The 27965-nt window shown below is 42.6% G+C and overlaps 1 protein-coding gene across 1 annotated transcript in view; it reads left to right on the top strand.

Annotated features, from left to right (window-relative positions):
* The window catches only part of SLC6A15 (solute carrier family 6 member 15), a 51003-nt gene that overhangs the window by 7348 nt on the left and 15690 nt on the right, over positions 1–27965 (top strand). Inside the window, exons 2-6 of the mRNA XM_056574414.1 lie at positions 7132–7582; positions 9506–9663; positions 22756–22882; positions 24001–24182; positions 24974–25084. Coding sequence (XP_056430389.1) covers positions 7294–7582; positions 9506–9663; positions 22756–22882; positions 24001–24182; positions 24974–25084 — 867 coding nt within the window. The 5' untranslated portion in view covers positions 7132–7293. The remainder of the gene's footprint in view (positions 1–7131; positions 7583–9505; positions 9664–22755; positions 22883–24000; positions 24183–24973; positions 25085–27965) is intronic.

Genomic DNA, 27965 nt, shown 5'->3' on the forward strand with positions numbered 1-27965 from the left:
GCTTGACATGACGGTGATTCTCCCGGAGATGCTGAAGGACCCGACGACGAGCCTCCAAATTGGGAGAGAAAATCAGAATATCATCCAGGTAGATGACTACACAGGTGTATAACAGATCTCGGAAGATGTCATTGACAAATTCTTGGAAGACTGCAGGAGCATTGCAGAGACAAAAAGGCATGGCAAGATACTCAAAATGTCCGTCTCTGGTGTTAAAGGCTGTCTTCCATTCATCGCCTTCATGAATACGAATAAGATTGTATGCTCCCCTCAGATCCAACTTAGAGAAGATTATGTTGCCCGTAAATTATCAAAAGGTTCATAAATCAAAGGCAAAGGGTAGCGATTTTTGATCATAATCTTGTTTAAACCCCCATAGTCAATACAGGGATGAAGAGATCCATCCTTTTTTCCTACAAAGATGAATCCAGCCCTGGCTATAGAGGTGGACTTCCGGATGAAACCCTTTTGTAGGTTTTCTTGGATATATTTAGCCGTAGCTTGCGTCTAAGGTAAAGACAGATGGTAAATTCTTCCCCGGGGAGGGGTAGTGCCAGGTTGGAGATCAATGGAGCAATCATAGGGACGATTTGGTGGAAGAGTCTGTGCCTCCTTCTCGCAGAACACATCAGAGTAATTTTGATAAGGAAGAGGTAGACCGGTCTTAATAGGAGAAGATGGGGCCTTCTTAGGCTGGGTGGACTCCAGACAGTGTCCATGACAGAAAGTTCCCCAACAAGAAACCTCTCTAGTTTTCCAGTGAAGTTGCGGAGAGTGACGCTGAAGCCAAGGAAGTCCTAGAAGAAGTTCAGAGGTACAATGAGGAAGCACAAAGAACTCTATCTTCTCCTTATGTAACACTCTCACCTGCATGATGAGAGGTTTAGTGCGAAACAGGACCGTACCATTCAGGTTCTCTCCATTGACTGAAAAAATATATCTAGGTGATACATTCACTTTGTCAACATTCAAGTTTGTCCAGTCTATTAAATAATGCTTAATAGTGTAATAAAGATCCTCAGGTTTATAACTTGTGGCAATTTGTGCTTAAATTGCTCACCATTTTCATGATCTGTAGTAAAGGTTGACAACAATTATATGCAATCTAGGCAATTCTGTGTGAGATAGTTTCTCGACTCCAGGCTGATATTTCCTACATAAAGGTGCTGCTATATACTTGCTATATTTTGTTATTTATGCCAGTTACTGTTTGAAATTATAGCAAATATAGTGGTGTCCCCTTCCCTTCTGCAGTGAATTACCTCTTGATCGAGGGCCTATAGTTTATGAAGTAAAAACAAGTACTAACAAACAAGGGGGAACAAATGTTTACGGTCTCTATCATGTGAAAGTCAGAATCCCAGGATGACAACACTTGTCCATATGATTTCATTTAGCCAGTGATTGGCTGAGTGAGCACTTCCTGTGTTGTGAAACAAAAGCAGGAAGCACTGCTCAACCGGGATCCGGCACTGTGGAATTGATGCAGGTCATCATTTGTAGCCCAGCCCCTAGAATATGAGAATGGTAAACTATAATAGTACACACTGGACAGTCCAGATCTACAAAACGTGTCTACAGCTGGAAGAACTGACCAATCATTTTACTGGAAAAACCCCTGTATGAAGTGCATGCACTGACTGTGGTAGCGCCTCCATACTGTACAGGGAATTACTACATGTTCTGTACTACTCTTTACCTGTGCAAGGGTTAGGTGCTCCTTTGGACACCAGGTTTGGGCGGCTCTATTTTACTTTTTTAGAACACTGTGTTTACTGTACAGGACCCTGAAGAAGCTCCTGTCAGTGATTTACAGCTCCAAGCAGCTCCTTCTTACTTTTATATGTAATTACTTTATCTGTAGTAGTTATCTACTTATTTTTCTTTAATCCTTACTTTTTCCTATTTTTTTTTGTATTACTTTTTGGGGCTTTAGAACCAAATACCAGTTTTCCATAGAGTTATAGTCTGAAGATACAATAGTTTCAACATACAATGGTCGTCCTGGAACCAATAATATTGTAACTTGAGGGACCACTGTATAAGTAACTGAACCAACCAATTTTATGACAAACATCAATTTCTATAAGGAACTTTCTTTAAGGCCCTCAAACTATGAAATAACACCAGGTCCTGGTAAAAATCCACCTGGGACAACATCTGCATGGTATTTGCATGTTCTCCCGGTGGTTTTTATAAGTTTTATCCAGGTTTTCTTTTCCAAAAAAAATGTGATAGGGAAATTCGATTGTGAGCCCCCACTGAGGATAGAGGCTAGTATGGGTGTGGATGATCTCTGTGCAGCGCTGTGAAATATGTTAATAAATAAAATAATAATGGCATTACATGACAGCCATGTCCATAAACTGTGAAAGCTGCATTAAAGCCTAAAGTACACAGTAGACTTTAGAGTACAGTAATATGATCATAATAATTCATGGTTTATAATGTGGAGATATTGACAAAGCCATGCATCTGTGTATAGAGAAGAACGAGTTGGACCAATCAACCAGCCAATGGTTTTCTGGGCATGATGGTAGTTTTGCAACAGCTGGAGCTCCACGGTGGAGATCACCGAGCTAGATAACAGGTCTGGGGGACGTTTTCTTCAATAAATACACATTGCTTTGTACATACATATCCTCTACAAACCTACAGTAAGTGTCTGCTGTGCTGGTTCTCTGGTATGTTTATATGTATTTATTTCGTACTATAGAAAATAATTAAGCCATTTTTGCTTTAATCCTGCAAGAATTGCTGTCACATGATGGAAACTCTGGTGCTATTTGTTTTTTGGCAGACTTCTCAGACAGTTATATTGATAGCTTTGAAGTTTCTTTGAGTATGTCATGTGAGTAAGATATTTATGATTATTCTGAATAATTTGTCTTCCCAAATTACATTTCCTTTTAAATCACCTTTGAAGCAGAAGATATGAGATTTGTTCTCCTGTCAAGGGAAACGTTGGGTTAAAAAATATCAGGTTAATTTCCCGTGAAGGACTGAGCTCCTGAATGTGGAATGAGGATAGTAGGTGAATGGAAAGATCTGTGAGAATGGTGTAAAGAGGTAACACAGTAAGACTATGTTCACACTGCAGAATTTCTGCTCGGAATTGTGCATCAAAATTCTGCATGAAGTTGTAGCCAATTCACTTCCATGGAATTCCTGCAGCGGAAATTCTGTAGCAGAAATTCTGCTGTGTGAATGGGACAGTGGAATCCCATTAAAGTGTATTGGCTATAAATGTATGCAGAATTTTCATGCACAATTCCATGCAGAATTCCGTGCAGAAATTCTGCCATGTGAACATAGCCTAAAGAGATACTTCACTAAATCACCACTTACATCACATTTCAGGGCTACATAAACCACCCTAGCCACCATTAGTACTATTGGTCATGGAATAATGCCTGAAATAATGTATTGGCAAAAATAGTTGTGGTGAGGGGTGCGATGGAGGGCAGATGTTTTAACCCTTAGGGCAGATGTTATTAACCCTTGGTATTTGTTACGCCAGGGCGGGGTTATCCTCTACACCACCCAAGGTATGGCTGCTGGTTCCTGAGACAGGCGCGGGGCAAATAATCACTCTGATGCAAGGTTACGGAACAACGGCAGCTTTACTGAGGCAGTCAGATGTTAAAGTCTTTACAGCTCAGTTTAGGCCCAAGGAGGTGACCAGTGGACTTTAGGAGACTTGTGAGCTCACTGGGACTTGTAGTGGACTTGGACTCAATTATGCAGTCCCATAATGACCCATACTATACATACTTGACTATGCTGACTAGACTTCTCCCCTGTATTTAGGCTTACCAGGATTTGACTTTCACCTGAAGGGGGTTCCACGGATAGTGGCTGCGTGGCTGCGTGACTAGGCCTTGGTCTCCCTCAGGAACATCAGACACTCTCAGGTCTTCACTTCACTGTACCTCAGACTCATCTGACTAGAACTTGCTCCTCCCTGCTATATATGGGAGCAATTTGGAGGGGTCCCATAGGTCATCAACAAGTCCCCTGGTCACTGGCACCTTCCTTGGTTACACAGGCTTAGCAACAATATTTAAAGGCACACATGCCTCAAAAGACTAACCAGCATATAACATAAGAAAATATTGTATATTTAACACTTGACAGTCCATAAAAGGGATGGGGACCCAGGGGACACTGACAGAGAATCCGCCACACAGGACTGATAAGTGTACAGGAGGGCAATTCCTGTACTAGGCAACCACATAGCATTTCGAATATAGCCAGGTGAGAAAAGTCATTCTCAAGGGCAGTGTTTTCCAACCAGTGTGCCAAAGGCTGTCCGGGCATGCTGGGTATTGTAGTTTTGCAACAGCTGGAGGCACACTGGTTTGAAAACACTGTACTAGGGCGTGTTGTACTCATCAATAGTTCAACATATGTTGGAGACTACAAAACATAGTACAACTCTCCTTCAACTCATACATGTTGTTAGGCTAGGTTCACATACTGTATTGTCATCAGTTGTATGGCATCCGGCGTCCATTGTTTCTGAATGGCAGCAAGCTGGGTTCCCCTGTCCAGTGCTGTCCAGGGCATGTCCAACCATCCGGCGTCAAAATTGAGATGCTGGATGATTGTGAACTGTCCCATTCCAACGAATGGGATCAGTTCTAACATCAGTTTCCCTCCGGTGCACGCCAGAGGGAAACTATGCCAGACGCCTGATATATGTGAACCCAGCCTTACAGTTACTGATGATTCAACAAGTATATAACAATGCACAATATGCCACAAAATGCTACAAGTATATAACAATGCACAATATGCCACATACATAGTTCAGCTTGATCTTTATATACCTCTTCTTACTCTGGTTTAATCATTAGGCTATGTTTACACGGCTTAATGTCAATGTGGAATTCCCCAAAATTCCATGCTGCACTGTGCACATGGCAGAGTTTCACATGGCCGAAAATGTGCAAAATGTCCACCCGGAAAACACATGTGAATGATCCGACAGGTGCTAGGACCGCTTGGAAATGCACCGCCTGTCTATTCTTTCTGCGGATTCTGTTGAGAAATGCATTGCCGTCTGTGAGACAGCACATTTACAAGCGGTCCTAGCGCCTGCCAGATCATTTAAATGTTTAGAGGGGGAGATTAATAAAAACCTGGGAAGAGGAAGAGTGGTGCAGTTGCCCATGGAAACCAATCAGATCGCTTCTTTTGTTTTTAAAGTGACCTATAAAAAATGAAATAAGCAATCTGATTAGTTACCATGGGCAACTGCACCACTCTTCCTCTTCACAGGTTTTGATAAATCTCCCCCAAAATATTTTCCGGGCGGACATTTCGCACATTTTCGGCTGCGTAAACCCGATCTTAGGCTGTGTTCACATGTCCAGGTTTTTAACTGCGTTTAACTATTACAAAGCCAGGCAAATCTCAGTCTTTTCTTTATATATCCTCCCTTTATGATGTGTTTCTGAGTCCCACAGCCTGACACTTTTAAGAGGTGAAGGGGGGAATTATTTCTGAATTGATATGTCCCTAATAAAAAAAAACATTAAATGCTATATTGCTATATCCACCTTCCTAGTCATTTCTTTAATCGTCCCCATGCATTTAAAAATTAAAAAGAGAATCAACTTTGCAAATGTATTTTAAAAATTGATACCGTTTAGACTATGCGCTGTGTATAGCCTGATCCTGCACTTATACTGTCTTCCATTTGCTGCCTATGTTATGCTAAAGTATGTTCAGTAGGTTAAACAAAATAGCTTCATTTTAATTACATTTTTTGGAGAATATAATTTTTAGATGGTGTAGATGGAATTTCACAATATTTCCCAACCCAGGATCCTTGTAGATTCTTAAAAGTATGAATCCCTTTATCACTGTGTTAGCTATATGAATACAAAATTTTTTGTTTTTGATTATATGCTCCAATGGGAATTCTGGGAAACATTATCACTTCATTCCCACAGCACAGGTGTCTCTGCAGGAGAGCCAGCAGCCTGCTCTCTACTGATGAGGGGCAAGAACCTGGAAACACCTGTCTACCAATGGGCCACTTTTCCTTCTAGTGAAGTTTTTTGGCTTTGCTTATTAAATGGGCACTCCGCCCCTAGACATGTTATCCCCTATCCAATCGATGTCTGATCGCTGGGGGTCATCGCTGGGACCCCGATCTCCGATGCGGCACCCTAGTCACCTGGTGAATGGAGCGAAGTCTGCTTCGTGATGGATGACAGCCATTACGCCCCCTCCATTCATGTCTATAGGCGGAGTCATGATGGCTATGTACTAGCCATCATGCCCCTCCCATATACATGGATGGAGGGGTGTGGCCTGACATCACGAACAAGAAAGCACAAAGCCTCCATGTTCAGAACATCGCTGCGCTGGCCCTGAGATCACAGGGGGTCCTAGCAGTCGAACTGCCTGTGATCAGATATCCACCTATCCTTTATATTTCTCAGCCAAGTGTCAAGGATATGGAGCCAAGCTTATCAAGTGCCACAGACTTGCACTCCTTTTCACCACCACCTAGCCCTTCCTTGTCTGATGCCAGGAGTCCCATAAAATACATGTAGACTTTTAGGACATTTCCTTAACGTAGTCACTTTTTGACTACATTAATATAACTAGGGCCCCTGCCAGTACACAAATATACTTGCCAGACAAGTATTGTCCCATTTCAACAGGTTGCTGATGTGTATGTGGAATGTGTTAAACAATTGTACTGTGTACCCATCATTAAATGGATCCAATCTCTACAAACTCTAAATAATAAGGTCAGCTATAATCTGGGAAATTTCTGTATGGTAACCTTCATACTGTGAGAAGAATTCTGCATATTCTGGTACTAGCAATGTTCTTTGGTAAAGGGGGCACATTGAATAAAGCCATTATGCCTCACATAATGAGTTGTGAATGTAAAATAATCCCTCCTAACTAATATTAGAGTCATTTTAATCCCATGGCTTTTCCCCAGCACTTAATAAATTTTCTGTACTGTACATTTTACGGATTTCTTTAGAAAACAAAACAATGAAGCAGGTGTTATAGTAACCAGATTGCCTTCATATGTTCAAACATTATATTCTAAGGGTGTTTCCAGGAATTAAAAATGTATGCACACTATTTATTTTATAGATACCACTATGGATCTTTAAAGAAGGTTGCCTCCTGAAACATCTGAAATATAAACTATCACTAAAAGGTTTTTTCACAGCCTTTTTTGACAAGAACAAACACTTAAGGACAGTCATCTTTCAGCCATCTTAATCTACTATTGAAACTGTATCATAAATTCAGATGCCTAAGAACAGTAAGGTAGCTAAAAGAGAGCTGGATGACGATGTTGTGGACTCGGTTAAGGACCTGCTGTCCAATGAAGACTCATGTGAGGACAGCTTTAAGAAGAGTGAGCTGATGGTCCAGGATGAGTTGGACAAAGACAGAGATATCGAGGATGGATCTGATATTGATGATGAACGACCAGCCTGGAATAGCAAGCTACAGTATATTCTCGCACAAGTTGGCTTTTCTGTTGGTTTGGGAAATGTATGGAGATTCCCATACTTATGCCAGAAAAATGGAGGAGGTAAGAAATAAATACTGTATCTATATTGTTCACATTAGATATGTTTGAATAGCACAACTTATCGCTGGTTGTTGACGATTAAAAAGAACAGAATACAACATAAAACACAGTAAAACACTGCTTTGCCAATTATATTCTCCAAATGACAAGAATAATCAGTTTTTAGATAAAAGTGCACCTACCTGTTCCTTTGAGTTCCCAACTTTGTTCAATAGTAAATCATGCTTGCTATGACTCTTAGTTCCAACTTTTTGTATAGCTAGTTATTTTCTTTAAAAAAAAAATAAAAAAAAAATAGAGAACTAATCTTCCAGAAGGCGAGACACAATTTAGTATTAGTTAGTTGTTCTGTAGGCATTTCAGCCTGTTACTTTTAAGATCTACAATAAGTGTATGCATAATACACATTAAATAGTTATATGATTAGTCCCATATCATAGAAGGCTGAGATATGGGTGGGGAAAACTTATATGGTAGGAAAATGTTTTTTAGGGCTGACGGTGTTAAGTGCTTTGTGTAGATTTCTATGTTGTCCAGAGCCATAATACACTGCCTTTAAAAGTGATGTGCAAGCAACATATTTTTAGGTAAGTTTTTCATGTACCGACAGTGAAGTGAGTCAATAAAAAATGTAATCTGTAACATATTTGTAAATCCCTTTATTTACCAAAAATGACTCCTCCCAGAAAAACAGCTTGGCCAGTAGGTATTTTACTCAGGGGTCAAGATTTTCACTCAAGGGCTGGTCCTGCTAATGGAAATGGTGTTTCTCCTGTGGAAAAAGTGCAGAAACTCAGTTCCCACGTGTTCCTGCAGGACTTAAAGGGGTACTCCGGTGAATTATTTATTTTTTTTATCAACTGGTGCCAGAAAGTTAAACAGATTTGTAAATTACTTCTATTAAAAAATCTTAATCCTTCCTGTACTTAGCTGCTGAATACTACAGTGGAAATTATTTTCCGTTTGAAACACAGAGCTGTCTGCTGACATCATGAGCACAGTGCTCTCTGCTGACGTCTCTATCCATTTTAGGAACTGTCCAGAGTAGGAGAAAACATATGCTGCTCTGGACAGTTCCTAAAATGGACAGAAATGTCAGCAGAGAGCACTGTGCTCATGATGTCAGCAGACAGCTCTGTGTTTCAAAAAGAAAAGAATTTCCGCTGTAGTATTCAGCAGCTAATAAGTACTGGAAGGATTAAGATTTTTTAATAGAAGTAATTTACAAATCTGTTTAACTTTCTGGCACTAGTTGATTTAAAAAAAAAAGTTTTTCACTGGAGCACTGGTCTTACTTCTCTGCAATCAGCTGTTGTTGGCTGAACCCAGGAAGTTAGGGTAGGGCTTATACTGTGCTATGGGCAGGAGACAGCTTGGCACGTGTACCTGCAAGTTGTGAACCTGTCTGCCTCCTCAAAAAGTATGAAAGTCCTTCCTGAAAGGAAAGGTAAATCAAGGCTTTCCTCTCATCTCAGCTATAGTAGCAGAAATCCAGTGCTTAGTGTAATTCTTTTCTTCCTGTACTGCGGCTGCTGTTTTTTTCTTAAATGTATGCTCACATAGCACCTTGCAAAGCCAAGTCTCCCTCCACGTGCCATCTATAGTAGTGTACTGTAAAATATTCCTGTATTACAGTGCCAGCCTGCTTAGTCAAGTGTACTTTTGTCAGCACTATGTCATGGCATAGAGAGGTAAATGCTGTGTTGCTTGCCAGTCAACTAAGGGAGAAAGTAACTGTGTGTGCTGTCTGGTCCCACCCTCTAAAATTGGGAGGGGCGCTCTGAAGCTCAATACCGGCAGCACTCTGAAGAGTTAATCTAACAAAACAAAGCAGGTTTTTAAAAGAATCTTTTGAGGTGACAAGTACACTTTAAAGCAGAGACAAAATGTCACCTAAAATGTTTTTTTTTATTTTCTTTCTAGGTGCATATCTGGTGCCATATTTTATACTGCTACTTGTTATTGGAATTCCACTTTTCTTCCTGGAGCTTTCTGTGGGGCAAAGGATACGTAGAGGAAGCATAGGGGTCTGGAACTACGTTAGCCCTAAAATGGGTGGGATTGGATTTTCAAGCTGTCTTGTAAGTATTTATGTTTGTGTTACCTTTACAACTTTTAACAGAAGTGTGAAATAATGGTATAAGAAAAATCATAGGATTGAGTCAGAAGGTTTGTAGCAAGGGGAGACAAAAGGGGCATATGCTTTGGGTGCTGGAGAAGACAAGCTACTCTGCCTTCACCATGATATTTAGGTACATGCTTTGTTTAACAAATGAAATTACTGCCCTGGAGGAAGAAAAGTCTATTTATGAATTGGAGAAGGTGGCATATACCCCACACAGTTACTTCTAAGTCTGTGCCACAGACTCTTTAGTCAGCTGATTGGTAGGGGTACCATGAGTTGAAAGATGATCTTATATTAACCCCTTAAGGACGCAGGACGTAAATGTACGTCCTGGTGAGGTGGTACTTAACGCACCAGGACGTACATTTACGTCCTAAGCATAACCGCGGGCATCGGAGCGATGCCCGTGTCATGCGCGGCTGATCCCGGCTGCTGATCGCAGCCAGGGACCCGCCGGCAATGGCCGACGCCCGCGATCTCGCGGGCGTCCGCCATTAACCCCTCAGGTGTCGGGATCAATACAGATCCCGGCATCTGCGGCAGTTCGCGATTAAAATGAACGATCGGATCGCCCGCAGCGCTGCTGCGGGGATCCGATCATTCATAACGCCGCACGGAGGTCCCCTCTCCTTCCTCCGTGCGGCTCCCGGCGTCTCCTGCTCTGGTCTGTGATCGAGCAGACCAGAGCAGGAGATGACCGATAATACTGATCTGTTCTATGCCCTATACATAGAACAGATCAGTATTAGCAATCATGGTATTGCTATGAATAGTCCCCTATGGGGACTATTCAAGTGTAAAAAAAAATGTAAAAAAATGTAAAAGTAAAAGTAAAAAAAAAGTGAAAAATCCCCTCCCCCAATAAAAAAGTAAAACGTCCGTTTTTTCCTATTTTACCCCCAAAAAGCGTAAAAAAACATTTTTTATAGACATATTTGGTATCGCCGCGTGTGTAAATGTCCGAACTATTAAAATAAAATGTTAATGATCCCGTACGGTGAACGGCGTGAACGAAAAAAAATTTAAAAAGTACAAAATTCCTACTTTTTTAATACATTTTATTAAAAAAAAATTATAAAAAATGTATTAAAAGTTTTTTATATGCAAATGTGGTATCAAAAAAAAGTACAGATCATGGCGCAAAAAATGAGCCCCCATACCGCCGCTTATACGGAAAAATAAAAAAGTTATAGGTCATCAAAATAAAGGGATTGTTACGCCTAGCGCTCCGGGTCCCCGCTCTTCCCCGGAGCGCTTACGGCGTCTCTCTCTCCACAGCGCCCCGGTCGGTCCTGCTGACCGGGAGCGCTGCACTGTCATGGCCGTCGGGGATGCGATTCGCACAGCGGGACGCGCCCGCTCGCGAATCGCATCCCAGGTCACTTACCCGTTCCCGTCCCCTGCTGTGATGTGCTGGCGCGCGGCTCCGCTCTCTAGGGCGCGCGCGCGCCAGCTCCCTGAGACTTAAAGGGCCAGTGCACCAATGATTGGTGCCTGGCCCAATTAGCTTAATTGGCTTCCACCTGCTCCCAGACTATATCTGATCTCTGCCCCTGCACTCCCCTGCCGGATCTTGTTGCCTTAGAGCCTAGTGAAAGCGTTACTGTGTTTGTCCATACTGTGTACTTGACCTCCTGCTATTACCTTATTGACTACGATCCTTGCTGCCTGCCCCGACCTTCTGCTACGTCCGACCTTGCTTCTGTCTACTCCCTTGTACCGTGCCTATCTTCAGCAGTCAGAGAGGTTGAGCCGTTGCTAGTGGATACGACCTGGTCACTACCGCCGCAGCAAGACCATCCCGCTTTGCGGCGGGCTCTGGTGAACACCAGTAGTGACTTAGAACCGGTCCACTAGCACGGTCCACGCCAATCCCTCTCTGGCACAGAGGATCCACCTCCTGCCAGCCGGCATCGTGACAGTAGATCCGGCCATGGATCCCGCTGAGGTTCCCCTGCCTTCTATCTCTGATCTCACCACGGTGGTCACCCATCTATCCCGACAGATCGCCCATCTAACCCACCAGCTGTCGGAAGTGTCCACCATGGTGCAGCAACTTCAGTCGCAACTTCTGCCTCTGCTACAGCAGCAACCATCTCCTCCGCCAGCTCCTGCACCCCTTCCGCAGCGAGTGGCCACTCCTAGCCTCCGCTTGTCCCTGCCGGACAAATTTGATGGGGACTCTAAGTTTTGCCGTGGCTTTCTTTCGCAATGTTCCCTGCACTTGGAGATGATGTCGGACCAGTTTCCTACTGAAAGGTCTAAGGTGGCTTTCGTAGTCAGCCTTCTGTCTGGAAAAGCCCTGTCATGGGCCACACCGCTCTGGGACCGCGATGACCCCGTCACTGCCTCTGTACACTCCTTCTTCTCGGAAATTCGAAGTGTCTTTGAGGAACCTGCCCGAGCCTCTTCTGCTGAAACTGCCCTGCTGAACCTGGTCCAGGGTAATTCTTCCGTTGGCGAGTACGCCATACAATTCCGTACTCTTGCTTCTGAACTATCCTGGAATAATGAGGCCCTCTGCGCGACCTTTAAAAAAGGCCTATCCAGCAACATTAAAGATGTTCTGGCCGCACGAGAAATTCCTGCTAACCTGCATGAACTCATTCATCTAGCCACTCGCATTGACATGCGTTTTTCTGAGAGACATTAAGAGCTCCGCCAGGAAAAAGACTTAGATCTCTGGGCACCTCTCACACAGTCTCCGTTGCAATCTACGCCTAGGCCTCCCGCCGAGGAGGCCATGCAAGTGGATCGGTCTCGCCTGACCCAGGAGGAGAGGAATCGCCGTAGAGAAGAAAATCTTTGTCTGTACTGTGCCAGTACCGAACATTTCTTGGTGGATTGCCCTATCCGTCCTCCACGTCTGGGAAACGCACGCTCGCACCCAGCTCTCGTGGGTGTGGCGTCTCTTGATTCAAAGTCGGCTTCTCCACGTCTCACGGTGCCCGTGCGGATTTCTCCTTCAGCCAACTCCTCCCTCTCAGCCGTGGCCTGCCTGGACTCTGGTGCCTCTGGGAATTTTATTCGGGAGTCCTTGGTGAATAAATTCCGCATCCCGGTGACCCGTCTCGTCAAGCCACTCTACATTTCCGCGGTCAACGGAGTCAGGTTGGATTGCACCGTGCGTTACCGCACGGAGCCCCTCCTAATGTGCATCGGACCTCATCACGAAAAAATTGAGTTTTTGGTCCTCTCCAATTGCACTTCCGAAATTCTCCTTGGACTACCCTGGCTTCAACACCATTCCCCAACCCTGGATTGGTCCACAGGGGAGATCAAGAGCTGGGGTACCTCTTGTTTCAAGGACTGCCTTAAACCGGTTCCCAGTACTCCCTGCCGTGACCCTGTGGTTCCCCCTGTATCCGGTCTCCCTAAGGTCTTTATGGACTCTGCCTGCCATAAGAAGTGCCTCTCCCCCCCTCCCAGTCCAGTCAGGCAAGCCTCGGTGCCTCCTCATGGCCCCCGTCCTGGTGTCACACTGCCCCGTGCCAGGCCTCGCCCTCTGCCCTCCCTCCCCATTCCCACTCCTGCTGTACTGCCTGCCGTTGAGGAATCCCTCCATTCTTTCCCGGTGTCCTCATCCCAGGGGAGGCAGTTACCTGACAAAGAGAAGGGGAGACCTAAGGGGGGGGGTACTGTTACGCCTAGCGCTCCGGGTCCCCGCTCCTCCCCGGAGCGCTTACGGCGTCTCTCTCTCCGCAGCGCCCCGGTCGGTCCCGCTGACCGGGAGCGCTGCACTGTCATGGCCGTCGGGGATGCGATTCGCACAGCGGGACGCGCCCGCTCGCGAATCGCATCCCAGGTCACTTACCCGATCCCGTCCCCTGCTGTCATGTGCTGGCGCGCGGCTCCGCTCTCTAGGGCGCGCGCGCGCCAGCTCCCTGAGACTTAAAGGGCCAGTGTACCAATGATTGGTGCCTGGCCCAATTAGCTTAATTGGCTTCCACCTGCTCCCAGACTATATCTGATCTCTGCCCCCTGCACTCCCCTGCCGGATCTTGTTGCCTTAGAGCCTAGTGAAAGCGTTACTGTGTTTGTCCATACTGTGTACTTGACCTCCTGCTATTACCTTATTGACTACGATCCTTGCTGCCTGCCCCGACCTTCTGCTACGTCCGACCTTGCTTCTGTCTACTCCCTTGTACCGTGCCTATCTTCAGCAGTCAGAGAGGTTGAGCCGTTGCTAGTGGATACGACCTGGTCACTACCGCCGCAGCAAGACCATCCCGCTTTGCGGCGGGCTCTGGTGAACACCAGTAGTGACTTAGAACCGGTCCACTAGCACGGTCCACGCCAATCCCTCTCTGGCACAGAGGATCCACCTCCTGCCAGCCGGCATCGTGACAGGGATTATAAACGTACTAATTTGGTTAAAAAGTTTGTGATTTTTTTTAAGCGCAACAATAATATAAAAGTACGTAATAATGGGTATCATTTTAATCGTATTGACCCTCAGAATAAAGAACACATGTCATTTTTACCAGAAATTGTACGGCAAACAAAACCTTCCAAAATTAGCAAAATTGCGTTTTTCGTTTTAATTTCCCCCCAAAAAATAGTGTTTTTTGGTTGCGCCATACATTTTATGATATAATGAGTGATGTCATTACAAAGGACAACTGGTCGCGCAAAAAACAAGCCCTCATACTAGTCTGTGGATGAAAATATAAAAGAGTTATGATTTTTAGAAGGCGAGGAGGAAAAAATGAAAACGTAAAAATTAAATTGTCTGAGTCCTTAAGGCCAAAATGGGCTGAGTCCTTAAGGGGTTAATGGCCTATTCTAAGTTTAGGGCATCAATATTTTGATCTTGTAAAACCTCTTTTTTCCTCCGTTTAGAATCTTCTGGTATGTGAAATAGGAATGTCGGTAGAATGTAGTGAGGGTCAAAAAAGCTAATACTCTGAACAAAAGGGTCCAATGCTCAGTAAGCAGTGAGATCAAAGGTGATGACTTCTGAGCTCTGCATCTGAAAAGGCTGTGTATCCATTAGCTTAAATAGAGTGTTAAACCAATAAGGGCCTAAGGGGTCTATCATTTTCAGGTTCCAGGATGCCTTTGTTCCCAGCGTCAGTGACTATGACATTAAAGCATTACAGTCATTTAAATAAAGTTTTGACATGTCACATATATTTCCAGGGATCATGAGGGCCCCAGTGATTGGACCCCTACGGTGTCCATTTTTGGACATTGTCAGTCTTCAGCCGCAACTCCATTCCCCAATCAGGCGAAACACTGTCCCACCTCCTCCCTCACACCAATCTCTGTCAGTCATCAGCCACAACTCCTTCCTCCCTCCTCCATCATCCAAAACTCCCTCATCCCTCAGACAATTCTCCCTCAGACGAAACTTCCTTCCTTATAGCAGAGCCAACCCTGCACAGCATAGAAACTGTGAAATTGCACATGTACTACAGACACTACATGTTCTACAGAGTCTATACAGCAGGGCCGACACTGAATAACATGTATAGCAGAAACCGTATAGCAGAGCCAACACTGAATAACATGTATAGCGCAACCGGTATAGTACAGCTGACTCTGAATAACATGTAGAACACAACCGGTATAGCAGAGCTGACATTGAATAACATGTATAGCAGAAACCGTATAGCAGAGCCAACACTGAATAACATGTATAGCATAACCGGTATAGCAGAGCTGACACTGAATAACATGTATTGCACAACCCGTATAGCAGAGCCCGTGTAGCAGAGCCAACTGCACAACATGTACTACAGAGCCTGTATAGCAGAGCCAAGACTGAACAGCATGTATAGCTGAGACTGTATAGCAGAGCCAAGACTGAACAGCATGTATTGCTGAGCCTGTATAGCAGAGCCAACACTGCACTGCATGTATAACAGACCATGTACAGCAGAGCTTTGTAGTACATGCTGTACAGTGTCAGCTCTGCTATACCGGCTCAGCTATACATGCTGTTCAGTGTTGGCTCTGTAATAAAGGCTCTGCAGCACATGTTGTGCAGTTGCACAGTTTCAGCTCTGCTATATGGCAGGAAGTTTCGTCTGAGGTCTGAGGGAGAATCGTTTGAGGGAGTTTTGGATGAAGGAGTATACCACGGTTTTAGGTCTGGTCACAAAACCGGATACGGGGCAGAAATGAGCCAACCGGAGTCACTGTTTGACTCCGGTCAGCTCATTAAAGTAAATGGATTTCAGCGCCGGTCCTGCTGGGGTATGGGAGCGCCCGGTTTTCCCCTCCCCATCCGGATCCGGCAACCGTAGGCTGCAATCGTGCTGTGAATGCAGCCTAATATGGTCTAGTCTGTATCCACTTTGCAGCAGAGCTGAGGGAAAGCTGACACAGAGAATGAGCCTGCAAGGGGATAACCAGGGGAAATGCCACGTACTAGCACTATAATGCTCAGAAATAGTTCTACTCTATCTTATAAAAAAAAGTTTCATTATCATACTATTTTCCACATATATAGTCATACTAGATAATAGAGTACATTTTCTGCTCCCAGTGTTTCTGTTTAGCTCCTTGCTTACTTCCTTGTCTGAGTTTACATGGCATGCTGATATGAATGCAGTAGAGATTATTTTGTAGCTTTATCAAATGTTTTTGGTGAGATTAACACAAGGAAATGTGCAGTATATTTTATTCCAGTTCCTTAAAGAGTTTGTAGGGTTTCCCCACTCAAGCTAAGCTGGCCAAATGGAAAAATTGCTTTCAGACAGTCAAATAATTATTCCCTGTAGTGAATATGGAGGAATTAAGAAAACTGCTTTGTTTTTCCACGGAGGTAGGTGCATGAACCCCTTTTATAAATTATTTTAGAATTTTCAGAATTTCAGCAATGATCTTAATAAACTGTGGTCAAATATAAGTAACACTCACAGTTGTACAGTTATGGTCTTCTATTTAACATACTGAGTAAACATTCACAATGCAGGGAGGAAAACTGAGTACATCCGTGCATTTAAAGGATTATGTTAAAGTGAATAAAATGTTTTCACATCAACTGGTGCCCGAAATGTATAATTCTATTTAACCCCTTAAGGACCGGGTTTTTTTCCGTTTTTGCACTTTCTTTTTTTGCTCCTTGCCTTTAAAAAATTATAACTCTTTCAATTTTGCACCTAAAAATCCATATGATGGCTTATTTTTTGCGCCACAAATTCTACTTTGTAATGACGTCAGTCATTTTGCCCAAAAATCTATGGTGAAACGGAAAAAAAATCATTGTGAGACAAAATTGAAAAAAACCCCCGCTGTTTTGTAACTTTTGGGGGCTTCCTTTTCTACGTAGTACATTTTTTGCGCCATGATATGAAGTTTTTAATGGTACCATTTTTGCATTAATAGGACTTATTGATCGCTTTTTATTCTTTTTTTCATGATATAAAAAGTGACCAAAAATGCACTATTTTGGACTTTGGAATTTTTTTGCACGTACGCCATTGACAGTGCGGTTTAATTAATGATATATTTTTATAATTCGGACATTTCCGCACACGGCGATACCATATATGTTTATTTTTATTTTTATTTACACTGGTTTTTTTTTTATGGGAAAAGGGGGGTGATTCAAACTTTTAATAGGGGAGGGGTTAAATGATCTTTATTCACTTTTTTTTCCCACTTTTTTTTTGCAGTGTTATAGCTCCCATAGGGACCTATAACACTGCACACACTGATCTTTTACATTGATCACTGGTTTCTCATAAGAAACCAGTGATCGATGATTCTGCCGCTTGACTGCTCATGTCTGGATCTCAGGCACTGAGCAGTCATTCGGCGATCGGACAGTGAGGAGGCAGGTAGGGACCCTCCGGCTGTCCTGTAAGCTGTTTGGGATGCCGCAATTTCGCTGCGGCTATCCCGAACAGCCCACTGAGCTAACCGGCACTTTTTACTTTAACTTTTAGCCGCGTGGCTCCGCTTTGAGCGCGTGGCTAAAGGGTTAATAGCGCGCGGCACCGCGATCAGTGCCACACGCTATTAGCGACGGGTCCCGGCTTCACTATGATGCTGGGCCCGCCGTGATATGATGCGGGGTCACCGTGGGATCCCGGGTTATATCACTGGAGCGGGACCAAGGACGTACTCATACGTCCTTTGTCCTTAAGGGGTTAAATATCTTAAGCTGCTTTATACTACAGAAAAAGTTGTGTCATTCTTTCCAGTCTGACCACAGTGCTCTCTGCTGCCACCTTTGTCAGTGTCAGGAACTTTCTGGAACAGGAGAGGTTTGCTATGGGGATTTTCTCCTGCTCTGCACAGTTCCTAACAGACTAAAAAGAATCAGCTCCAGTTGATTTGAAAACATTTTTTTTCCCTTCCAGAGTAGTAATCATTTCTAAATCCCCATTAAGCATCAACCACCTGCACTAAACTATTGTTTTCAGAAAAATTACTGCTTTAGTGTTTTAGATGTGTCAGTGAGACTTCCTCTGTAGCACGATTTTAATGGGTACCTCTCATCAAATAAACTTTTGATATATTTTAGATTAATGAATGTTGAATAACTTTCCAATAGCATGTTAATGAAAAATATGGTTCTTTCTATTGTATTTTTCCCGATCAGTCCTGTCAGCAAGCATTTCTGACTCATGCTGGAGTCCTAAACACTCAGAGCTGCCAGCCTGCTTTGTTCACAGCCAAACAGGCTGTGAACAAAGCAGGCTGGCAGCTCTGAGTGTTCTCCTTTGTGAACAAAGCAGACTGGCAGCTCGTAGTGTTTAGGACTCCAGCATGAGTCTGAAATGCTTGCTGCCAGGACTGGTAGGGAGACCCCTAGTGGTCATTTCTTCAAAGTGGAAAATTTAATAGAAAGAAGCACATTTTTTAATAACATGCAATTGTAAAGTTATTCTGCATACATTAATCTATAATATATCAAAAGTTTTTTTGATGAGAGGTACCCTTTAATCATAAGTGTGTAAACATTTATTGACAAATACCTTAGATTACTGCAAAGACTCAACATCTGCAGTGTTAACCCTTCAAGACTTCTGCAACTCGCCCCGGCCTCACTGAATATTGGCTTTTGGTCCAAATCCTGACTGGTAACCCATTCCTGTCTAATCAGTGATTGGAGTTTATGGAGTTTCTGTGGTATTTTTTGTCCTGCTGCTTTTTGAGGACAGATGGTGCTTCATCATGCTGGTAAAAGCATTGTTCATCACCAAACTGCTGCTCGATCTTGGGAGAAGTTTCTCTTCTAGGATGTTTGGCTACCATTCTACATTTATGGCAGTGACAATTGTGAATAGGCCCACTCCCTTGGATGAAAAGCATCCGCACAGATGAATGGTTTACGGATGCTGCTGGCACAGGACACATGGTGGTGCTCACCTTTTCTTTTCTGGACAATCAATCTTCAAGTCTGAAGGGGTCTTCATCAGAGAAAATAACTTTACCCCAGTCCTTTGCAGTCCAATCCCTGTACTTCATACAGAATGTCAGTATGTCTTTGATGTAGCTTCTTTGCTGGCCTTCTTGACACCAGACCAGCCTCCAAAAGTCTTCCCCTTATTGTGCGTACAGATGCTCCGACAACAGCCTGCTGCCATTTCTGCTGCCATTTCCAAGCAAGCTCTGCACTACTGTGGAACCGACCCCATAGATGATTCTCTTTAGGTGATGATCTTGGCACTTGCTGGTATGGATGTTAACATCGTCCAAGAGTAACTTCTCTCAACAATTCAGAAGCAGTTTGGTAATGAACAATGCTTTTTTCCAGCATAATGAAGCACCATGCCACAAGACAAAATTGACAACTAAGTGGCTTAGTGAAAAAACATTACACTTATGGTTCTATAGCAGAAAAACTCCCTAGATTGCAATCCAACAATGTGGTCAATCCTCAAAAAGTGGGTGGACAAACAAAACCATGGAAATTGTGATAAACTCAAAGCACTAATCCAGGCAAGAATGGGTCACTATCAGTCAGAAAGTGGCCCTAAAGCTTCAGTTGTCTTGAAACAGTAGGGTCAAAACTGTAAATATTGAATATTTGCATAAACTTGATGAATTTGTCAATATAATGACAATGACTGTAGACAATTTGAGAGTATGTCAGTTTTTTAACAGTGACTTAGGCTATTTGAAAATCGATTGCATCTTTTAACGTCTAGTCAAGACTAGACCATTTTTAAGTTGGCTTTCTTTAAAGAAAAATCTGTGCACCAAATTTGGTGCTTTTTTTTAGCACAGCATCTCATTCAAGTCACGCCCCTTCATTGAATCCATATTCACTCTCAGTTAAGCCATACCCATTTGTTAAGTGTGGCACAAATTTTTTCTTCTAATTTGGTATAAAAATCTGCCTAATAGCATATGGGTCAAATTTCTGCCACACTAACTTTTTATTATTCATCCCCTATTGTTCTCTTAATTATCTCAAGGTTTTCTTTCCCTAAACATAATGCTTTTTGCTGTGTTTTACAGTTTGACCAATCGACCAATCAGATCGATTCTTTCATTTTTGAAAAGGCCTCTGAGAACTTAAAGAAGCGAGCTGATTGGTTGGTATGGGCAATTCAGCAACTTTTCCTCTGGACAGGTTTTGATAACCCTCCCCCATAGTGTTTTGTATTTGTGATAATAAGGTCAAATTTAAACATTGTCTTATATATTCAGAGAACATTTTTCCAGAAGCTGGCTTCAGTTTTCTGGGGCTGCAGTGTCTTCCTTCGTCACGTCAGTCTATGAACACTATTCTTGTTTAGTGTTTTTCTTGTAGTAGACACAGTTTGTAAAGCTTTCTGTTTCTGGTACCCATGTGATCTTTCTCACTTTTTTTTATTTTTATTGGAGTATTTTAATCCAGACATCCACTTCTTAGGAGGGAGGCAACAGTCCTGAATGCTCTCAATTTGTATTCAGTCAGTAGACAATTTGTGTAACCTTGGATTCATGTACACCCAGGTCTTTTACAATATATTTTAGCCTTTTCCAGCTTCTAGCATCTCTGTATAATATCTACCAAGATATTTGCATCAAGACATTATTTACAGAAACCACTTTTACTTGACAGAAACATATTTTTAAGTAACCACACTTTGCTTGCTTTTATTTAATGGGCAAAACACCCATGCGTAACATTCTTGCCAATTAGCTCTTGGAGAAGTTCGTATACTTTTTCCTTCCCATTGTGGATGTTTACTCAATGTTCTGAAGAAAAGACACAATTAATTACATTATTTGTGTGTTAGGTTGGATTCACACTGGATTTTGTGTTTACATTTAACTGGTTTCTATTTTGAACGTATATGTTGCAATCAGTTAGTATCAGTTCTCCCTTTATGTTTTTTAAAAGTATAAGATATATACATGAAACGTAAGCACAAATGCAGTGTATGCTCAGCCTTACTACTTAGGTTACAGTTGTGCTTATCTATAAGTAGACTACATTTTATTAATTATAGAGAAATTTAGGTAATTCCAAAAGGTTGACTAGGGTTCATAACTTTTTTTGGCCTTAGGGCTTTATTGGCAGGTGGTACTTTATTTACAGAAACAGCATTAAAATCGTGACATAATGGTGCAGGTTTACTAAAACTGTCATTCTTAGACAATGTAAAATGACACAAGTCAGACTAAGGCTATGTTCTCATACCATTTTTGAGCGTTATATTCAGCCATTCTGCTGGTTACACACAGTTTTTCTAAACTGCTTTTTGCTTTCATGCCAAAAATGTAAGATGCTTTCTTCCACAAACAGTGGCATACCTGTCCACAAGTGGTTTTGTATTAGTGTGCAAAGCTACACTATCATGGAAAACCCATGGACAGATAGGGTACAATTTTTCTAAGGGTGCATTCACACCACGTTTTTGCAATACAGTTCCCAACACGGAACCGTATTGAAAACCGTATGCACTGACTCTTCATTGAAAACCGTATGCCAAAAGATGCATCAGGTTGTGTCCGTTTTGCATCCTGTACATTTTTGTCAGTTTTTTTTTCCCGAACCTAAAACCGTAGTCTACCACGGTTTTTGGTCTGGGTGAAAAACTGTATTAAACCGTATACGTTTTTTTTAAACATACGAGTCAATGGGAACCGTACAGAACTGTGTGTGCATACGGTTCCGTCCGGTTTTCCCCATACCTTTTTTGACTTTGCACGTTTTTTTTTTTCTTGGAATTTCAATCAAACAAGTGAAACTTTATTCAAAATGGAGTGAAAAGTTAAAAAACGTATAATTTTTTTTCTTAAAAAGCGGATGCAACCGGACATCATTTTTCAAACCGTATAAGGGTTGAAATTTGTGCACACATTTTGATACAGTTTAGTCAGGTTTTGAGGAATCCGTTTTTCATCAAAAACCTCATACGGGAACTGTATTGCAAAAACGTGGTGTGAATGCAGCCTAAAAGAAAGCAGCTATGTTTTTTTTGTTTACCCCTCTTTAATGTTATGTAAAATTTTCTTTGTTCATAAAACTTTACTACTACAGTACTACGTGTGACAACCTTGTGCTGTAGGCTGCACAGAACAGCTGTACATGTCACGTGTTGTGTATATATGCGAAAATAAACATAAGGCTACACTTGAAAAGGCCACTTTTTCCCAGGTATACATTCCCACTTTTCAGTCCCATAAAATAACAATATACAGTATGTTCAATTGCATGTAGTCACTAGTAGACTACTTCAAACTGAATTGGCCTGGTGGCTGTATGCTGTGGTATATGGTATACTTGTATGCCTGCATCTGCTTTAGTGCTCTTTCAAATGGACACTGTTTTTTTTCCTTAAACTTTTGACATGTAATAGAGACAATGTCAAAAGTTTTGATTGGTCGGGGACCTTGTTGAGACCACGACTGATTCCTATAACTAACTGGGAGAAGTGAGAGCAAAGCAAGACTAACTTACAATGTAAGTCTATGGGATTGTCTCAATCAGCTGCACTTTTCTCCCCGCTCCTTCTAACAATAGGTCAGGGTCTGAACACTTAGATACCGACTGATCCAAATGTTTAACATGTCTCTTAAAGATGCATTTCATTATAATAAATTAGAAAAAAAATATCTTGCTTCTTCCTCACTCTCTTGTTTTATTTTCCAGGTCTGCTTGTTTGTGGCTCTGTACTACAATGTCATCATTGGATGGAGTTTGTTTTATTTTTCACAATCGTTCCAGCATCCTCTGCCTTGGGACCAATGTCCTTTGGTGAAAAATGGTTCTTATACCTGTAAGCTATTGCTATTTCCCCTATTTACTTAAAATGTATAAAATAGAGAATTAAACTAGCGCAAACATTTTATAAATCTATAGTACCGTTCAAATTGTTACACAGAGTATATTACACAGTCCATTACACTTACAGTTATTGTCTGTTTACAAAGTAAAGTCCACTGCTGGACATCATTTTGGGGGAGATTTATCAAAATCTGTCCAGAGGAAAAGTGGCTCAATTGCCCATAGCAACCAATCAGCTCCCTTCTTTCATTTTTAACAAGGCCTCTGCAAAATGAAAGAAGCGATCTGATTGGTTGCTATGGGCAACTGGGCAACTTTTCCTCTGGACAGGTTTTGATAAATCTCCCCCTTTATATTTAGATCTATAATTCGGTGTTGATAATGCGTAGAAGAAAGGGCACCATTTTACTATAAGGCTGGGTTCACACAGTATTTTGGTCTGTATTTTAGCTAAAACCAGGAGTGAAACCAAGACAGAGAAAAAACTATAATAAAAAAAATATTTACACCTTACTTTTTACACCTAATATTTACACCTTAAAGTTCCACTCCTGGTTTTGTAAAAAAAAAAAAAAAATAACCAAAATTGTGAGGACCCGGCCTTAGGGTGCGTTCACACGCTTTGTTTTTGTGGGTTTTCCGCTGCGTATTTGAAAGGGGCAGTCTCTTCTCGACTGTCCATAGCAGATTTTCCGCGGCGGAATTTACACTGCGGAAAATCCGCCGCAGTCCCTACTGACTTCAATGGGGTTGCGACGGATTTTCCGCAGCGTAAATTCCTACGTGGAAAATCTGCTGCGGATAGCTGAGAAGAGCCCGCACCCTTTCAAATACGCAGCGGAAAACCCGCAAAAACAAAGAGCGTGTGAACGCACCCTTATAGTTCTTCAAAGCTATCAACATGCAGTCATGACGTACTCTAGTTGCTAACATTGTATCAGACAAATGGAACTCCAACCTCTATAATAGTATATTGCAAAATTATACATTTGTTAATGCATTGAATAATGTTTAAAAAGCAGCAACCATTTTGCCACATGCAGACTTATTGTGTGTTGCACATCTAGAAGGGAATGTACCATCTGTTCTATAGTTTTATTTGTCTTGTAGATATTGAACCCGAATGTGAGAAAAGTTCTGCCACTACATATTACTGGTATAGAGAAGCTTTGAATATTTCCAACTCAATCGCAGAAGGTGGAGGGCTTAACTGGAAGATGACTCTTTGCTTACTAGCTGCATGGATTATGGTGTGCCTTGCTATGATCAAAGGCATTCAGTCTTCAGGCAAGGTGAGTATATATGAGCATTCCATCAACATCCTACACGTATTGACAAAAGGTTTATTAGTCCATAAAAAGGGGATGTGAAATCATTCTAATTCTATGGTAGTGTGATTGTATTCAGATTTACTATATGTTGTTCCAATAAAATGTATGTAGCAATTTATGCATTATGCAATTATTTTTAATACACATAAAATATACACATTATAAGGCAAATTATGTAATGTTTAGGCATGTTTCTATCTCAGTAGCAGGGAATGTAGAGCGCATATTTCATGTAGGCGAAGGGTAATGCAAATTTCCTAAAGCCCATTGTTGCAAATAGTAAGATTCACAAATTGCTGATACTTAGGACTTATCGTCCTTTCATGTCATGTGGGGCCCCAGCAGTAAGGCCTGAATGAGATCCTAGGTCTTTGTCATAAATGCCACTCCATGCATTGTCTATGGAGCTGCCAAAAATAGCTGAGTACTCTGCTTGCCTACCTATCATAACTCCCAAAGAAAATGAATGGAGCCATTGGACATATGCATCACTCCCTGCTCCATTCATAACAAAGACTTGGGATACTTTTCTGAAAAACGAGGGGACAGGGAGGATCCCTGCAGTCTGACTCTCCAGTCCGTTTTAAGACCACTTTCACAGGGCAGCATTTGGCATCAGTATTTGTAAGTCAAAACCAGGAGTGGGTCCAGCACAAGAAGAAAGGTGTAACTCTTTAAATGGGGCACTGTTAAGAAAAGCCTGGGATAGATTTGTGACATGGACTAATATACTTTCTATTTGTTCTTCCCAGGTCATGTATTTCAGTTCTCTTTTTCCATATGTGGTTCTTACATGTTTCCTTGTGCGGGCTTTGCTGTTAAATGGCTCTATTGATGGCATCCGACACATGTTCACTCCAAAGGTAAAACTTTATTAACGAATAAATGTTAGACCATGATCTTTTAAAGATTAAATATACCGTATTTATCGGGGTATACCACGCACCGGCCTATAACACGCACCCTCATTTTACCAAGGATATTTGGGTAAAAAAAGTTTTTTACCCAAATATCCATGGTAAAATGAGGGTGCGTGTGTGCGCGTGTATACCCCGATATACCCCCAGGAAAGGCAGGGAGAGAGAGGCCGTTGCTGCCAGCTTCTCTCTCCCTGCCTTTCCTGGGGTCTAGAGCCCTGCTGCCGGCCCTTCTCTCCCGCTGGCTATCGGCGCCGCTGCCCGTTCTGTCCGCCTCACTATCGGTGCCGGCGCCCCATTGCCAGCGCTGATAGCCGGGGGAGAGAAGCGGCGCCGACAGCCAGGGGGAGAGAAGGGGCAGCGGCACCCATTGCCGGCGCCGCTGCCCCGTTGCCTCCCCCCATCCCCGTTGGCATAATTACCTGGGTCGGGTCTGCGCTGCTGCAGGCCTCCGGCGTGCGTCCCCTGCGTCGTTGCTATGCGCTGCACGGCGCGGCGCATGACGTCAGTGCGCGGCGCCGTGCATAGCAACGACGCAGGGGACGCATGCCGGAGGCCTGCAGCAGCGCGGACCCGACCCAGGTAATTATGCCACCGGGGATGGGGGAGGCAACGGGGCAGCGGCGCCGGCAATGGGTGCCGCTGCCCCTTCTCTCCCCCTGGATGTCGGCGCCGCTTCTCTCCCCCTGGCTATCGGCGCCGGCAGTGGGGCGCCGGCACCGATAGTCAGGGGGACAGAACGGGCAGCGGTGCCGATAGCTAGGGGGGAGAGAAAGGCCTTCAGCAGGGCTCTAGACCCCAGGAAAGGCAGGGGGAGAGAAGCGGGCAGCGACGACCTCTCTCCCCCTGCCTTTCCTGGGGGTGTATCGGCGTATAACACGCACATAGACTTTAGGCTAAAAATTTTAGCCTAAAAAGTGCGTGTTATACGCCGATAAATACGGTATATAAAGCATTCAGAAGGTTTTCAAACCATTTTGCTTTTTTCACATTTTGTTATTATGCTGTCTTGTGCTATAAATAAATAAAAAATTCAAGTTTTCACAATCATTTTGCACTCAATATTCCATATTGAAAATGTTGGAAATGTTAACAAATTTATTAAAAAGGAAAAAATAAAATTATGCATCAACATAATTATTCAGTTCCTTTGCTATAACACTTAAAATTAGCTCTGGGGCTTCCCATTTCTCTTCCTCATCTCTGAGATGTTTCTACACCTTGTCTCCTCTGGTAAATTCAGGTGATTGGACATGATAGGGAAGGACATTGCCTGTCTATTTAAGGACTTACACCTGATAATGTATATCAGAGAAAAAACAAGCATGAGGGGGGAAAGAACTGCATGTGGAGCTCAGAGACAAAATTATGTACAGCCACAAATCTGGGGAAATATTCAAAAAACTTCTGCACTGAAAGTTCCCAAAAGCACAGTGGCCTTCACAATTCTTAAATGGAAGACATTTCAAACAACCAGGATTCTTCCTAAAGCTGTCTGGTCACTCTGGCTGAGCTTCAAAGATCCTGTGTGCAGATGGGAAAAATTTCCAGAAGTTCAATCATTACTACAGCACATCAATCTGGGCTTAAGTGGCCAGAAAAAGGCCTCTACTCAGTAAACACCTGAAAACCTGAAGTTTGCAAAAAGCACTTAAAGGACTCTCACACCATGAGAAACAAGATTCCCTATTTAATGAAACCAAGATTTAAATTTTTGTCCTCAATTTTAGGCAGATGTCTGGAGGAAACCAGGCACTGCTCATTGTCACCGGCCCAATACCATCCCTATTGTAAAGCATAGTGGTGGTAGCATCAAACTATGGGGGTGTTTTTAGCGACTGGGACAGGGAGACTCATTAGGGTTAAAGGAATATAACTACTATATGGCTTCCCTGCCTATGTATATCTTAAAGGCATCAGTTGTGACATTAGGCATGGTCTGTTTTTAAATGAAAAAAACAGAGCCTGAAGCTCGGGCATATGTGAACCCAAGCTGCTTCTCAGAGAAAGATAAGACAAATCTGCCAGGAGGTAGAGATACATAGTGATTGGTTTACACATCAGCTCAGATTATGGGCAGAGGGAATAAACATTCAAAGGCAACTCATAAAGACTGTAGATAGAGAGGAAAGCAGATACAAGGCAGCTTGCAAGGAAGAATTACATAGGCTCTGTATAAGTGTATAGAGATAGCAAAGTTTACATGTCAAGTTTTGTCAGCTACACAGGAGTGGGCATAGATTATATGGATGCTGTATGTATAGCACATACCAGCATTTTCTTTTCCAAAATTCTTTTGTCAGGGTTTACATTTTCAGTTTTATTTATTATGAAGCTTTCAGCTAATTTATATTCCTTAGTTGGAGACACAATAATGTGTTGTAGGATGAATTGTTCTTAAGTTAGGGTAAACACAGGACATGAGTTGGTGGCTGTGTGCGAAGGCTTTTTGACCTTCACTAACAAAACAGAGATTGTGATGCTAAATACACATTATAAATACAGTCAATTCTGGATAAAATGTTATTCTGGTTTATTTCAAATCACACAAAAAGCTGCTAAGGCTGTAAAATAACAATATTTACCATATTATTCACCTTGTCTAGTCCATCATTGGTGCTCTATAAACCCCTAGAGATAAGATAACATTAGGGAAGGAACCAAGGAAAAAGCATTTATTTCTGCTGCAGTGCCCCCACAGGGAAAAGTAAGCATTCCATGTTATCATTTGAACCAGTAGATTGTCAATGTAATGCCCGGTGTAATCCTTAGAGAAAATTATCTATTTATGGTCGCTCTTTGCTCCAGCATATTGATAGAGGTCCTG

This window comes from Hyla sarda, chromosome 4, assembly GCF_029499605.1.
Source record: "Hyla sarda isolate aHylSar1 chromosome 4, aHylSar1.hap1, whole genome shotgun sequence".
Taxonomy (NCBI): domain Eukaryota; kingdom Metazoa; phylum Chordata; class Amphibia; order Anura; family Hylidae; genus Hyla; species Hyla sarda.